Source organism: Amblyomma mixtum, chromosome 3 (genome assembly GCF_055824585.1).
Source record: "Amblyomma mixtum isolate Tamu chromosome 3, ASM5582458v1, whole genome shotgun sequence".
Taxonomy (NCBI): Eukaryota; Metazoa; Arthropoda; class Arachnida; order Ixodida; family Ixodidae; genus Amblyomma; species Amblyomma mixtum.
In genome coordinates this window covers 11421372-11436431 of record NC_143014.1, presented here as the reverse complement: position 1 = coordinate 11436431, position 15060 = coordinate 11421372, and the positions used below count along the sequence as shown (strand labels likewise).

Sequence of the window (15060 nt, the reverse complement as noted above, 5' to 3'; positions counted from 1 at the left end):
TTCATTAAGTCAGCAATAAAATTTCAATAAGGAAGAGCGTCAGGCAGGAAGACATGATCTCGCCAATGCTATTCACCGCCTGTTTACACAGGAGGTGTTCCGAGGCCTGGATTGGGAACAGTTGGGGATAAGAGTTAATGGAGAATACCTGAGTAATTTGCGATTCACTGATGACATTGCCTGCAAAGCATGATCAACTAGTTAGACTGGCAGAGCAGAACAGTAGGTGTTAAAATTTACGTGCAGGAAACCAAAGTAATATTCAACAGTCTCGCAAGGGAACAGCAGTTCACAATTGGTAGTGAGGTGCTGGAAGTGGTAAGGAAATATGTCTACTTAGGGCAGGTAGTGTCCGCTGATCCGGATCATGAGAGGGAAATAACGAGAAGGATAAGAATGGGATGCATATGGCAGGTTCTCTCAGATCATGAATGGCAGTTTACCAATATCCCTCAAGAGAAAAATATACAATAGCTGTATCCTACCGGTACTCACCTATGGGGCAGAAACGTGGAGGCTAATGAAAAGAGTTCAGCTTAAGTTAAGGACAATGCAGAGAGCTATGGAAAGAAAAATGATGGGTGTAACGTTAAGAGACTGTAAGCGGGCGGGCAGAGTGGGTGAGGGAACAAGCACGAGTTAATGACGTCCTAGTTGAAATCAAGAGGAAGAAGTGGGCTAGGGCAGGGCATTTAATGCGAAGGCAAGATAACCGCTGGTCCTTAAGGGTAACGGAGTGGATTCCAAGAGAAAGCAAGCGTAGCAAGGGATGGCAGAAAGTTAGGTGGGTGGATGAAATAAAGAAGTCTGCAGGAATAATGTGGCCGTAGCTGGTGCAGGACAGGATTAATCCGGTAGGGCGACTTCTCATAGAGACCTGCCGACTTCTAATAGAGACCTGCTACACAGCATCTGCATGGCACAATGTGTTACGTATACTCTGCACAGTTGCATGTTAATATTGTTTCTTTATCCTGAAAAGTCAGATGTTTCCTTTCGGTAGCATTAGAAACGCTTAAACCTTAGCATGTGTCACAGAGTTGACCACTGACCGTTTTTTAGTGCTCATTGGCCGTAAATAACTTTGCTCTAAAACAGTTTGAAATTATCAGTGTCATGTTTCTTTTTGGAGCTTCACATCAGTGCTTGCCATGTTGACTGTCCTTCAGTACGGTAGCGTTGTATTTCGCGTTCCCCCTGTTTTGTAGATATCTGTCCGAGTACATGACGGGCGTCCTGTCTGGGATGTCATAAGCAAGGATGGTGGCCCCCTTGTGCGCATTGAAGGCCGCATAGAGTGCCGTCGTCATCCAAGCGCAGTGGTGGCCCCTTCAGCGGTGGCTGCCTCCTTTTCGAGCAGCATCGTAGCCTGTTCCCACAGTGGGCATGCTGCTGGAAGAGCTGGGCATCCGGAGTAGGTGCAGGTCTGAACTCCATCGAAGCTTGGGATCTCACTGTGGGTTGCCGTAAAACAAGGATGGCAGACTCTTCGTGCTCGCCAGGACATTGTGTCATCACTGTATGATTCGATGCTGCTGGTGTAATTGCCGTTTATGGCAACTTCACTAAGTATTAGTTGATTGTTCCATTCAGATTGTTTATTTCTCACGATAATAAAGAGCCTGACATTTTGAATACTTATTTGAAGAGGGTGTTTGATGCAAAGGTCCACAGTTTTATGCTTCGATGTATTTGTCTCTACCTAACGATTCGGCAGTCGAGTGGAAGCCGCGCCTGCTTTCCAACAGCATGGCGATACAGACGGGCATGACATTGACACGTAACCGTCAAGGCGCGCCGAAAATGGAGGAGGCCCTTCAGAGACCTTAGGCGCACTCCCCGTCAGCTGCAGAAGAGAGAGCAAGGGTTGTTGTCACACAGCCCGCAGCGAGCATGCGGTGGTCTCTCCACTTCTGCTCACGACTGTACAGTACAGTGAAACCTTTGAGTCTTAGCGACACTTGCAGGAGGATTAATTTTTGAAAAGCAAGGGAGTCTTGAACCACACTATTATACAGTCCATCTCAGATATATTTATTTAACCCAGATATACTGAATTATTGTTTGTATTGGACAGTCCCAACACGATCTTGAAAATTCTCTACAAAAGTATTACACTTTTATTCACGTTTATCGAAATCGCATTCACCAGTACATTCGATGTTTCCTACGGTGTGCCACGTCCATGCAAGTGGTGCTTCTTCGAATGACGCTCTCACGATCACTTAGAGCTTGGAGCCAGGGTGGCTCGGCTAAGTGGCACCTGCTGGAAGTATGAGTGCTGTAAAACCACATGATGAGGTGAACGTCATCATCATCATCTGCCTGACTACGCCCACTGCAGGGCAAAGGCCTCTCCCATGTCTCTCCAATTAACCCTGTCTTTTGCCAGCTGCGCCCACCGTATCCCCGCAAACTTCTTAATCTCATCTGCCCACCTAACTTTCCGCCGCCCCCTGCTACACTTGCCTTCTCTTGGAATCCACTCCGTTACCCTTAAGGACCAGAGGTTACCTTGCCTTCGGATTACATGCCCTGCTCAAGCCCATTTCTTCCTCTTGATTTCAACTAGGATGTCATTAACCCGCGTTTGTTGACTCACCCACTCCGCCCGCTTCTGATCTCTTAATGTTACACCTATCATTTTCCTTTCCAAAGCTCGCTGCGTTGTCCTTAACTTAAGCTGAACCCTCTTTGTTAGCCTCCACGTTTCTGCCCCATAGGTGAGTGATGGTAGGATACAGCTGTTGTGTACTTTTCTCTTGAGGGATATTGGTAAACCGCCATTCATGATCTGAGAGAACCTGCCATATGCGCTCCACCCCATTCTTATTCTCTAGTTATTTCTCTCTCATGATCCAGATCAGCAGTCACTACCTGCCCTAGGTAGACATATTCTCTTACTACTTAAAGTGCCTCGCTATTAATTGCGAACTGCTGTTCCCTTGCTAGGCTGTTGAACACTACTTTGGTTTTCTGCATGTTAATTTTTAGCCCCACCGTTCTGCTCTGCCTGTCTAACTCATTGATAATGCTTCACATTTCATGTCCTTAGTAGCTCAGCAACGCAATGTCATCAGCAAATAGCAAATTACTCGGGTATTCTCCATTAACTTTTATCCCGAACTCTTCCCATTTCAGGCCCTGGTATACCTCATGTAACCAGGCGGTGAATCGTGTCTCCCTGCCTGACACCTTTCTGTATTGGAATTTTATTGCTGACTTTATGGAGGACTACGGTAGCTGAGCAATTGTTATAAATATCTTCCAATATTTTCACATAACACTCTTCCACACCCTGATTCCGCAATGCCTGCATGACAGCTGAGGTTTCAGCTGAGTCGAATGCTTTCTCGTAATCAATGAAGGCTATATATAGGGGTTGGTTATATTCTCTGCATTTCTCTATCACCTGATTGATAGTGTGAATGTGGTCTATTGTGGAGTGTCATTTACGAAAGCCTGCCTGATCATTTGGTCGATTGAAGCCTAGGGTTGTCCAGACTCTGTTAGCGATTACCTTAATAAATACCTTGTAGGCAACTGACAGTAAGCTGATCGGTCTGTAATTTTTCAAGTCCTTGACGTCTCCTTTCTTATGAATTAAAAAAATGTTAGTGTTCTTCCAAGCTTCTGGTACTCTCGAGGTCACAAGGCATTGCGTATACAAGGTGGGTAGTTTTTGTAGCACAATCTCTCCTCCGTCCTTCAACAAATCTGCTGTTACTTCATCCTCACCAGCTCCTTTCCCCCTTTGCATTGTTCCTAAGGCTTTCTTTACTTCATCCTTCTTTACTGGCGGGAGCCGCCGCGGTGGCTCAGTGGCTATGGTGCTCGGCTGCTGACCCAAAAGACGCGGGTTCGATCCCGGCCGCGGCGGCTGTAATTTCTTTGGAGGAGAAATTCTAGAGGCCCGTGTACTGTGCGATGTCAGTGCACGTTAAAGAACCCCAGGTGGTCGAAATTTCCGGAGCCCTCCACTACGGCGTCTCTCATAGCCTTAGTCGCTTTGGGACGTTAAACCCCATAAACCAAATCTTTACTGGCGGAATGTCCCATTGCTCTGCTCGACTGCCTCTCTCAGTAACTTGATGATTACATTCGTTACCGTATAGATTTATGTAAAACTCTTCGGCTACATTAACTGTCTTATCCATATTGCTAATTACATTGCCCTATTTGTCTCTTAGCGCATACATCTGGTTTTTACCTATGCCTAGTTTTCTCTTTACTGCTTTTAGGCTACCTCTGTTCTTTAGAGCATGCTAGATTTTCTTCATGTTAAACTTCCTTATGTCGGCTACCTTGCACTTATTTATTAACTTCGATAGCTCTGCTAGTTCTATTTTGTCTGTGGAGCTGGATGTCCTCATGCTTTGGAGTTTCTTTATCAGATCATTTAGTCTCCTGAGATAGGTTTCCGGTGTCCTGTCGAACCATCCTACCACCTCCTTCTGTGGCACACTCCGTAACGATTGCTGTGAGATTATCGTTCATTGTTTCAACATTACGATCGTCTTCTTCAGTTAAAGCGGAAAATCTGTTCTGCGGCGACATTCTGAATTCCTCTGCCTTCCCTCTTGACGCTAACTCATTAATATCCTTCCGCTTCATTAGTTTCCTCCGTTCCCTCTTCAAATCTAAGCTAATACAAGACCTTACCATTCTGTGGTCGCTACAGTGGACCTTTCCTAGGACGTCCACATCCTCTACGATGCCAGGGTGAGCACACAGTATGAAGTTTATCTCATTTTTAGTCTCACCATTGGGGCTCTTCTATGTCCACTTCCTGTTTGCTCGTTTGCTGAAGAAGGTATTCATGATCCACAAATTATTTCCATCTGCGAATTCTACTAATAACTCTCTCCTGCTATTCCTAAAACCTATCCCATTGTCGCCTACCGCCTTGTCTCCAGTCTGCATCTTGCCTACGTTCGCATTGAAATCGCCCATCAGTACAGTGTACTGTGATTTTACTTTGGTCATTGCCGATTACACTTCCACAAAGAAATTTTCGACGGTCTTGTCATCGTGGCTTGATGTAGGCGCATAGGCCTGCACCACCTTCAGCTTGTACCTCGTGTTAAGCCTAATTATGATAGCTGCCACCCTCTTGTTAATACTATAAAACTCCTCTATGTTGCCAGCTAAATCCTGATTGATGACGAATCCCACACCTAGTTCTAGTCTGTCTGCTAATCCATGATAACACAGTACGTGCCCGCCCTTTAGTACTGTATACGCCTCATCTGTCCTCCTAACCTCACTAAGCCCTATGACATCCCATTTAATACCGGCTAATTCCTCCAACAGCACTGCTAAGCTAGCCTCATTTGATAAGATTCTTGCGTTACACGTTGCCAGGTTCAGTTTCCAATGGCGGCCTGTCCGGAGCCAGAGATTCTTAGCACCCTCCGTTGCGTCACAGATCTGACCGCCGTCTTGGTCAGATGCTCCGCAGCCGCTGGGGACTGAGAGTTAATTGGGTTGTTCATAGAAGGTTGTGGCCAAGTACTACACCAGGGTGGCCAAATCCTGTTATGATGGGGGAGTGCGCTGTCGGTTCTGGTCACTGAGATCAGGCTGCACTCCAAGCTTGGTTGAGCAATTCCATCGATGCACGATTTTGTTTTTTAGACCCGCTGGAGAATTGCGGGGCACCGGGATTCGAACCTCGGCCCTCTTGCATACGAGGCAAATGCTGCTCGGAATACACAACCTATGTAGACGCGGCGGAATGCGAAGGAGGCGACTCCTTTGTGGTCGTGGCCGTGAACGACTCGGGTGAAACATTAACGGCTGGTTCGGTGAAAACAAAAAACTCAGGGACAGCGGAGGAGGCGGCTATCGCCATGGCAATGGCCAGCACCAAAGCAGTCACTATAATTAGCGACTCCAAGGTGGCTATCAACAATTTTGCGTGGGGTATGATCTCCCAGGAGGCAGAACGAATATTAAGACATAAAGACTGGGACCAAAGAGAGGTGGAACTAATATGGGTGCCGGCACACTCGGGGAACAGGGGAAACGAGTTGGCTCACAGTATAGCTCGAGGTTATGTCAGCCGGGCAGTGAGCCGGGTTGAGTCCCCAAATTTCACGAGAGATGCATTCATATCATTTCACGAATACACCAATCAGTTTAAACTGGAAAGGAGGATCTATCCGCCACCAGACAAAAAGCTTGACAAAAGCCAGGAGGTAACGTGGCGTCGGCTCCAGACGCGAGCCTTCTTTAGCCCGTCGAGACTAGCACACATGTATCCAACACAATACAACGCTACTTGCAAACAATGCGGCGAGATAGTCGGATATGGCCACATTTTATGGAGCTGCAAAAAGGCGCCGCCACCGGCGGACCTACTACCAGTCCCTTCTCTAGAGTGGTGGGGGCTATACTGGCCAGCTCAGACCCGTTGACGCAAGTCCAGGCCACTGAGTGGGCTCACAAGGTCGCCAAGAGCCATGGGCTCGAAGCCACCTAGTATAATGCCCACTAGGGCTCAGTGCTGACAATAAACGTTTTCCAATCCAAAATCTGCCTCTACACCATTGCAGCCGGGCGAGATCTTTACTCTTGGGCAAAAGATGGTCCAGGTGAATAAAACACTATGGACTCACATACTGGGGCCAACAATGGCTGCTTTAGATGGCAAGGCTGCTCCGCTCGTGAGTGTTCATCACCAGTGATATCGTGCTGCTTGTGACGATAACAGCTTGCACGCGGAAGGAGCTGCCCGATGGGCTCTTTGATCATCGGGCTTTTCAAATCTGACGCTGACTGGGCGAAATTTTTAAGGTTCGGTAACTGTCAAGACGCCTGTGGTCAGCAAATTAACATGCCACAGCTCCTAGCAACAAAATGAAGCCGATACAGCAACCAAAATACAGAAATATAAATGGCTTTGAGGTGAACGTGGGGTGTGCTTAAAGGGACACCGTGATGTTTTACTCAGTGCCAGTTAATCTGATTAAATGGATTCATCATGCATTCCTGAGACCAGTGCAAAAAAGAATTATTGAAATCGGAGCATGCATATGAAAGTTATTCCGCTTCGGAAATTCAAAATAGAAAGATCCGACGAAAACGCATTTCACTCGCCCATTTCGTTCACCCAGCACAGAGATTGGGTGCTGCCAATCAGAACTGCGTCTAGCACACATGCAGCAGAAGCTTGCAGGCAGTTATTGCTTTGCCGGTGTAGCCTGGCAATATATGTCGACCCGCTTCTTTTTTTTTCGCTGCTGTGGTTCAAACAACAGCACTTGCCCCCACGAAAGGAAGTGTCGCTCCTAGTGTTAAATTCTTTTGTTCCGAAAGCGAGTCGCCGAGGAAAGCATGCATGCGCGAAGGTGCTGTGCTCGCCAGTTGCGCAGTAGCGGTGTATGGCTATCGCCTCCCTCCCTCTCTCCCCGTTGCTTTTGCAATGGTTTAACCACTGCCAAATTTTTGCTTGCTTTCACTGCATCTTTTCAATTTTTGTGGCATGCAAAAAGCTTAGAGCACTCAGGGACATAATATTTTGGATCCATTTCGCGAGTATAAAGAAACAAGGTTCAAACAGGAAGGCAGCGCCCAATCTGGATGCCACCCTCGTTTCCCTGAGAATTTCTGTGGAAGATTGAAATATTAGGATTTCGGTGATCTCTTTGGGCGTCACAGTGCCCCTTACTCTGCATACAAAGAATGTATGTGCATCTCCCATACCTGGCCTGCTGCTTCTTCTCCGTGGGAGTAGGGTGGCTTCAGTGCGATGCCCAATGATGCGCCCCTGCAAGGAGCTAGCATGGGAGCCCCCTGGGCTACAGATGAGCTTATCTATGGCCACTCTTTTTTATTTATGTGGAATTGTCGATATATCCAAGCTTGATATATCGACTGTGGACTTGCGAGAGTCATATTGAGCCACTTGACTCAAAGTTACCAAGCCGCTTTCTCGCAGCTATTCCAGGTTTTTTTTGCTTGTATATTTTTTGCAGAACAAATGCTAGGTGCTGTGATACCTTCTGTGCGCTGCCTGAAACGACACATTCGCTTGGCAGCTGGAAACTTTGGGATCCATTTGCTATTACGTGTGTTGTATCAGCTGTATGCTGATCTGAGGAATACTTCTGCTGCAACATCACTGACTGTGTAGGTGCCTTTTTTTCTGATCCTTTTTTTTTTTTGTGATCTGGAACAGTGGTTGAGGAAAGTCGAATATTATTTTTTCTATCACCAGAGAAATAACGCGCCTTGTCATCAACATGACCCTGCTGGGACCGTTGTACTGCTGCAGTCTGCTGAACTTTCTAAAGTGTGTTGAAGCTGGCTTTCCACAAAGGTAAGAGCTGCTAGCTTGTCAGCCTCACTTATTTGCTAACACCTGCAGAAAGGGCCGTGCAATTCAAGTCTGGTGATTAGTTTTTATTCTTTATTTGTATAGTGTGGGTGCTTAAATCATTGTGCCTAATATTTTAATTTGATCTGTAAGTGCCCATTCTAGGCTGATGGTGTGGAAATGCTGCAGCCATTTTGCCGCTTCGTCCTGTCAACTACCTATGTGTGTCTAAAAATTATGGAGCAGTTTTCAGTTGTGGACATGAGGAGGATTGGCCACTTGGGTATCCAGTTTGTTCTTCCTTGTTTTAAACTTGGTAATGAAAGTGCTTTACTTCATGAAAAGAAGAAACCAAATGGAAATGAGATCTGAGCACACATAGATTGGGTGGCATGCCATACTGCCACCCGGAAAATGCTCCCACTGAGTGCATGGAAGGCACAGCACCGATTCGCTATTTTGTCAGTGTTTTTTCTTTTTTTGTTGGCTTGTACAGTAAAATCGAACAATATTCGCATGATTGGAAATGAGTATAGTCCAAAATGCACGGGAAGTACATTCACTCGGATCAGTTTATGGGTGGAGGGATTTAGTGTAGGCGGTGTGCAGGCACCACTAACCTGTGTGTCTCTCTGCACTGCCCACAGTGATTGTGCATTGGCAAAGCGTATGCAGTGCTTTGCAGCTGCTCCAGTGTTCTTATCATGTACACAGTGCAGTCAGGCCAGGAGTCAACAGTGATCATCATCATCGGCCTGCTACGCCCACTGCAGGGCTTCCCTCTCCAATTAACCCTGTTCTTCTTCGCCAGTTGTGGCCACCCTACTTCTTAATCTTACGTTGGCCTTCTCTTGGAATCCACTCCGTTACCCTTAAGGACCACCGGATATCTTGCGTTACATGCCCTGCCCAAACTCATTTACCCTTGTTTGATCCTGACTCACTCTGCCGGTAGCCTCCTTCTCTCTCTCTACCTACACAAGCTGAACTCTATTCGCTCATCTCATCATCTGAGAGAACGCTCCACTTCCAGAACACCATGATCACATCGAGTTTCGACTTTGTTTGCAATTTTACAAATGATGTAGCTTGTTTCCATCTTCTGCAAACCTTCCTGTGCTAGCCTTGAGCTCTTCAGAGCGGAGTAATGAACAATAAAAAAAGTGCCACAGGTCCTTTCAGGCTGGATGTGGGAAATAAAAAGCCTTATTGATGAAAATCTAATGCTTTGTAACTTAATATATTTGATGATCCTTGGCTGTTTATGCCCCGCCGCAGTGGCTCAGTGGTTACGGCGCTCGGCTACTGGCCCAAAAGACACGGGTTCAATCCCGGCCACGGCGGCCGAATTTCGATGAAATTCTAGAGGCCCGTGTGCTGTGCGATGTCAGTGCACATTAAAGAACCCCAGGTGGTCCAAGTTTCCGGAGCCCTTCACTACGGCGTCCCTCATAGCCTGAGTTGCTTTGGGTCGTTAAACCCCAATAAATCTAAACCTAAACCTTGGCTGTTTATGCAGTCTTCTTGTGAGATATTGCTGCCAATGCCACAGTACAAGACTCTTGGGCATCACTTTTCCTAGGCTTTGTGTTCCTGTTACTCTAGCATAATGCCCACTGCTGCAGGGCGGGGAGCTGCATGCCTCTTCAGTTAGGGCCACACACCCAGATTGGGGTTGCGCCGTGCTGTTGCCAGTAGGCTCACTAACTTTGTGTGGGCAGCTACTAGGTTGGCCAAAATGTTGACTTAGCAGGCAATGCAGGGAGAGCTGTTGGATGACCTGCCATCATGAGGGGGCACCCTGTGCTGGGGTCAGGGAAAAGAGCAAAGTGTGTTGTGCGACAGTGACCTGGGCCAGGTGGTGCTCGGGGAAGCAGTGGAAACTGTGACTGAGCAGAGCCTGGAGGACCAAGGCAGTGCTGTGGTGGAGAGTTGTCTGCTTGTGCTCAGTGCTGCCGTTCAGAAGCCAGGCATCTTGCGCCAGCCGAAGGTACAAGCCCATTTTCTCTAATGCTCAAACATTTGCACTGGTGACTGTACTGTTAGTTTTTTTCGCAATGTCATGTGAGCATCGAAAAGATGGCTGTAGGATGCGTTATGGCAAAGTGGAGCAGCGAAACGGTTTGCAAACTGAGTATATTCTTGCCTATTTTGTGACTTTACTTTGTCCTGGGGTACGGTACAACTATTTGTTCCAATGCACGCATGATATTTTTTAAAAATTGGGTGTCTAAACATGATATATTAAGTTTTCCCAGCAAACAGCAGTGAGAGACTGTCAATCAGTGGCAGTAGAACCAGTGGCGTAAATTGCAGATTCGTCCTGGCACTGCTCGGCATAAAAATGATGCAAGCAGCACAGAGGGAGGCCCGTTCCCTTGCACCGAATAGTGATTGCGATCTGCACCACGCAGACCCTCAAAGCTTTCTTCAGGGGCTTGGCAAACATTTTAACAGTACGAGAGACAGGCACTGATAGATACGACTCTCACCTACTTCATATCAGCTGGCGATCATTATTAAAAAAAAAGGCAATAAGTAAAACACATTGAGCAATGTGTATCACTGTCATTTTCAGTTTTTTAAAACTGCTGGTCCGATTATAAAATTTCCAACGTTCCTTCCACCATCTCGGCCCCTTGCATCTTAGAAGCCAAAAAGGAACATGTAGGTTGTGGCTATAGAGCGAGAAAGCGGTGCCGGTTAAATGCTGTAGCAGTAGTACAACCTCTGAACTGCAATGCGTAAATGGCACAACGCAGGCTTTAGATTCAAGGAAAGCTTCAAAATATAACTTTATAATTGGTGCTAGCGATCTGCATGGGCAGGTGTCTAGACTAGGCCTGGCCCTACTTCTGTCCAGACTCCGAACCCAACCGCGGCCTGTTCTAATGACTGGCCCGGCCCAGTGCTCATACAGGCCATGACAAAATCGCTCCTAAGAAAAAAAGGAGAGAGAGATACATCAGCAAGCCATCTGTGCAGCAGCTGAAAAAGTTGCAGAGGGCAAGAAGTGCAACATTGGGTTCATACTAGCTATGAGTTCCTACTCAAGCTGGGCACAACCAACAAAAATCTGTTAAAAAAGAGCACTGCATGCCATCCTTTTCAGTGGCTTGTGGGGGAGAGAAATTTCTTAGCAAAATGGCTTTATTGCAAGTGTCAGCTGTTGCTCTCGTAAGCGCACTAGGATGCTTGGAGTCGTCACGCACTATGAGCGCATTGTTATGGACTTAGCTTTACTTACATGGCAAGGAATCTTCATACAGCATTGAGAAATTTGTAATCATATCGTCTTCAAATAAGAGGCCCATGCACTGTGTGCGATGCCAGTGCATGTTAAAGAACCCCAGGTGGTTGAAATTTTTGGAGCCCTCCTCTACGGTGTCTCTCATAGCTTGAGTCTCTTTGATTTTCAAGTAAGGAGAGAGCCCCTCTTTGAGCCCGGCCTTATAAAAGTCTGAACACTCTCCAGATCGCAAGAGGGGGACCCAACAACCCCCAGGACCACATCTGCATGGGTTACACAAAGTCCGAAAATGCAAAGTGCTTTTCATGGGAATGCAGGTGAAGATACTGTTCTACTCAAAATGCGGCACTGTGCAGAGTTTGTAGCTGGACGTTTTGGAGCCTTCTCACCCTGATGGCTTTGTCTGTGCCCACATATGGGACTTGTTGGGTTGGGAGGTGGGGTGGCCCCCCTTCTGAAAGAAATTTGCGTGGATTGAGTAGAACTCATTTAAGCAAGATGAGGTGGTGGTCCAGATGTCACTCACAGTCCAACTCTGACCCTGCAGCAGCTGTTCCACTTCATCCAGCAGTTGGTGGCCACCCAGGGGCTCTCTGCCCAGCGCACCTGGGCACTCGGGAACAAGCTCATTGATCTCTGCTGCAGTGTAGGGCTGCACCAGACAAGCTACGCGGTCGGCTCAGGTCAGCTCCGTGCAGAAAAAACTTGTCACCTGAACTGCTTGAACTGTTTTCTGTTAAAATGTGTTTCAGACCTCTGCACAATGCTTGCATACCTCTCGGAATCTCCAGGTGATGTTGATGTCAAAAGCCGAGCCAAGCTGTTGTATGCAGCACTTTCTGCGTTGTCGGAATCAAAGGTTGGTTTTTGCACAGGCCCTTGTTTTGCTCAGTGTTGCTTTTCTGTGCTGTAAATGCCTGGGGGGACAAACAAATAGAAAGCAATGAAATAATGATTTTTTTCCCGTTCTTTGTGTTTGCACTCCTAGGCCCAACCTGTTGATGCTGCATATTTGCTATGCAGTACTTTTGCATACCATGCCTGACAGTGAGTGTCCAGTATGCAGTAAAACCCTGTTAATTTGGATGTTTCACGGGACCGAAGAAAGTGTCCAAATTAACTGAATGTAGAATTATCACGGGGACTACTGAAAAGGATGATAACAAGGTACTCCACATTAGCATACCTCTGTTTCTTTAAAAAATGTAGCTGCCGATTCCTTTATGCTAGAAATTTGCGTGATCCCTCAAATGGTGCACTGGATGAACCAGCACAGTCTTGCAGTGGTCCCATTCTGTATGCCCCACCAGACACAGTGTTTTAGAAATGCATTGCGTTTGAAGTGACGCCCGAAGGGACCACGCTGTCAGAAAACTGCTTGTGCCGTAATGGGTGGACGAACTGTGGTTGGCCAATCACAGCCGTTGAAATGTTGTGCGCTGCTTCTCCACGGTGTGTTGTTACCATTGAGTGATATGAAAGTGTCAGTTGTGTTGCACGCAGAGTGTGGTTACAGCATGCGACACAGACTGCTGGAAAATTGATGCTCGCAGTGCAAGAATATTACAGACCGTTTCCAATACAAGGCAGAGCGAGCTGACCATGCATCTAATGCGACGACGCTTGCGCTGTCTGGCAGTGCGACCTTAGTGAATACTTCCTATGAACATTAAGTTTGGATTATTTTCACAAGTTTTAAAGCCCTTTTTCTTCTTTTCAATTTTGCAGGCACGGCAATTGTTACAGTCTTGTAGTCTGGTCCCAGCCTTGGAGTCTGAGAAAGGCTGCAATGTTCTCTGTTAGTATATTTTTAGTTGTGTATGATGCTTTCTGAGGAGAGACTGCTGCCTCTTACTGTTTTTCTGAGGTTGAAAGTGCTCCTAATTTTATTTCAGATGAGGAGACATAGGAAGCTCCAGCCTTTTTGGGCTGTGTCACCTTTGTTTCGAGCAGTGCAGATAATAAGAGCTGAAATTAGACAGCAGACAGTGGTTTTTGGTAGGCGTGTATGAATATGAAATTTTTTGTTGTGAAGCGAATACCAGTAATGAATAATATTTGCGACTAGTTTCGAGTTTCAGTACAAGTGGTTCAAACTAAAGACAAAAACTTTTCCCCAAAACACAGCTTTGAAGATATTGCAAACAAATTTTCTTGTGACCCGTCATCAGCATAATTTACTCTTCCTGCCCAGTAAAAGTCATTTTGTAAACTAATGCCTTCGATAAAAAAAGTGAAAAGAAGTCTGTGGCTTGCTGAATGCTGTCATGAAGCATGGGAACAATGTCTGTGAGTAAGGCACTGCTAGCAAAACGCCACAAGACTGCTCAGGAGAAACAAGCACCAACACGGCATTCACGATGACATGCAGTGCAGGCTTCGCCAAGATGGTCCGAAGGTGTGTGGGAGCCTGTGCGCTTTTTTGTCTGTGTGCACTGAGAGTGAAACAATTGCAGCAGTGCGCACAGGCCGGTCTGCCTCGGTGCGTTTACGGTGGCCCAGCATCCCCTCGTGGGGCTGGCAGTTGATTCGTGCAAGATGCTGCGGTGTTTCGCCACAGCTTTAGATGTAATTTCTGAATAGGTTTGAGTGTAGTTATAGGTCGCAAAGTATTTCACCTGGTTAGGGGTAAAGTGCTGCCTCAAGGACCCGCCAGCAGTGGTGAGGTGTCGCCTGGTTTCGAGGGTGACAGGCTGCTCTGCACAAGAGACTGTACCTGCAGATATTCTGAAAGAATTATCACTTCATTCAAGTACAGGTTTGGTGGTAATTCTCAGGTTGAACTTGTTCTTGTTCGAATGATGGCTGTGATGTGTAAGGTGTGTTTTTAGGTCATTTGAGGAATGAAATTGCTAACATTAAGCTCCTTTGCTATTCTTCTATAATATGACTTGAATATGCATGCATAGTATGGGACATGTATACTAAATATAACAAAAAATCTGGAAAGAGAACAGAGAGCCGACTCCCACTCGTCTTGAATGGAAGTTAACAAAACTGAACAGCTTGGAAGAAAAAAGTTCAGTTTAGAATTTTTCTCTCTTAATAGATAAGGACCCCACATTATACATAATGCTGCTATCTGCCAGACAAACTTTGCATTCTCTAAATCCTTTAGAGTGGGCACTCCTTAAATGGAACCTTCAAGGGACCAGGAAAATATGTTCTGTTCTTCAGGAGTTCTGTTCACAGAATGAGCAGAGTATGAGCATGAACCTGGTGTATAAAGAAGGCAAAAATTTTTCAATTGTGCAGTCACTCTTCCACATGTGAAATAGTGGAAATGGCTGCTCTTCCAGCTGTGTCAAAAAATTTAACATTTGTTTGCTTGTTTTAGCTCTCACAGCCATTTATTCTGAATGGTGTTGCCCATACTTGAGAGGTTGTACAGAAACTGTTTTGAACCTTGCTCTCCGTGAATGCTCTTAAACATTTGGAATGCTGCTTCCGCCCGCACTGGCAAAGGGAGGCCAGAGAAAAACCTACTATT

The 15060-nt window shown here is 46.3% G+C and overlaps 1 protein-coding gene across 6 annotated transcripts in view; it reads left to right on the top strand.

The window, feature by feature from the left end:
* Positions 1-15060, top strand: part of LOC149349214 (uncharacterized) — an 82126-nt gene that overhangs the window by 51991 nt on the left and 15075 nt on the right. For 3 of the 6 annotated variants that reach the window (XM_089578126.1, XM_089578124.1, XM_089578128.1), the window contains exons 10-15: positions 7980-8133; positions 8222-8323; positions 10166-10310; positions 12118-12253; positions 12323-12429; positions 13299-13368. In XM_089578126.1, coding sequence (XP_089434252.1) covers positions 7980-8133; positions 8222-8323; positions 10166-10310; positions 12118-12253; positions 12323-12429; positions 13299-13368 — 714 coding nt within the window. The remainder of the gene's footprint in view (positions 1-7979; positions 8134-8221; positions 8324-10165; positions 10311-12117; positions 12254-12322; positions 12430-13298; positions 13369-15060) is intronic. The other 3 variants (XM_089578129.1, XM_089578127.1, XM_089578125.1) reach the window with 2 other exon arrangements.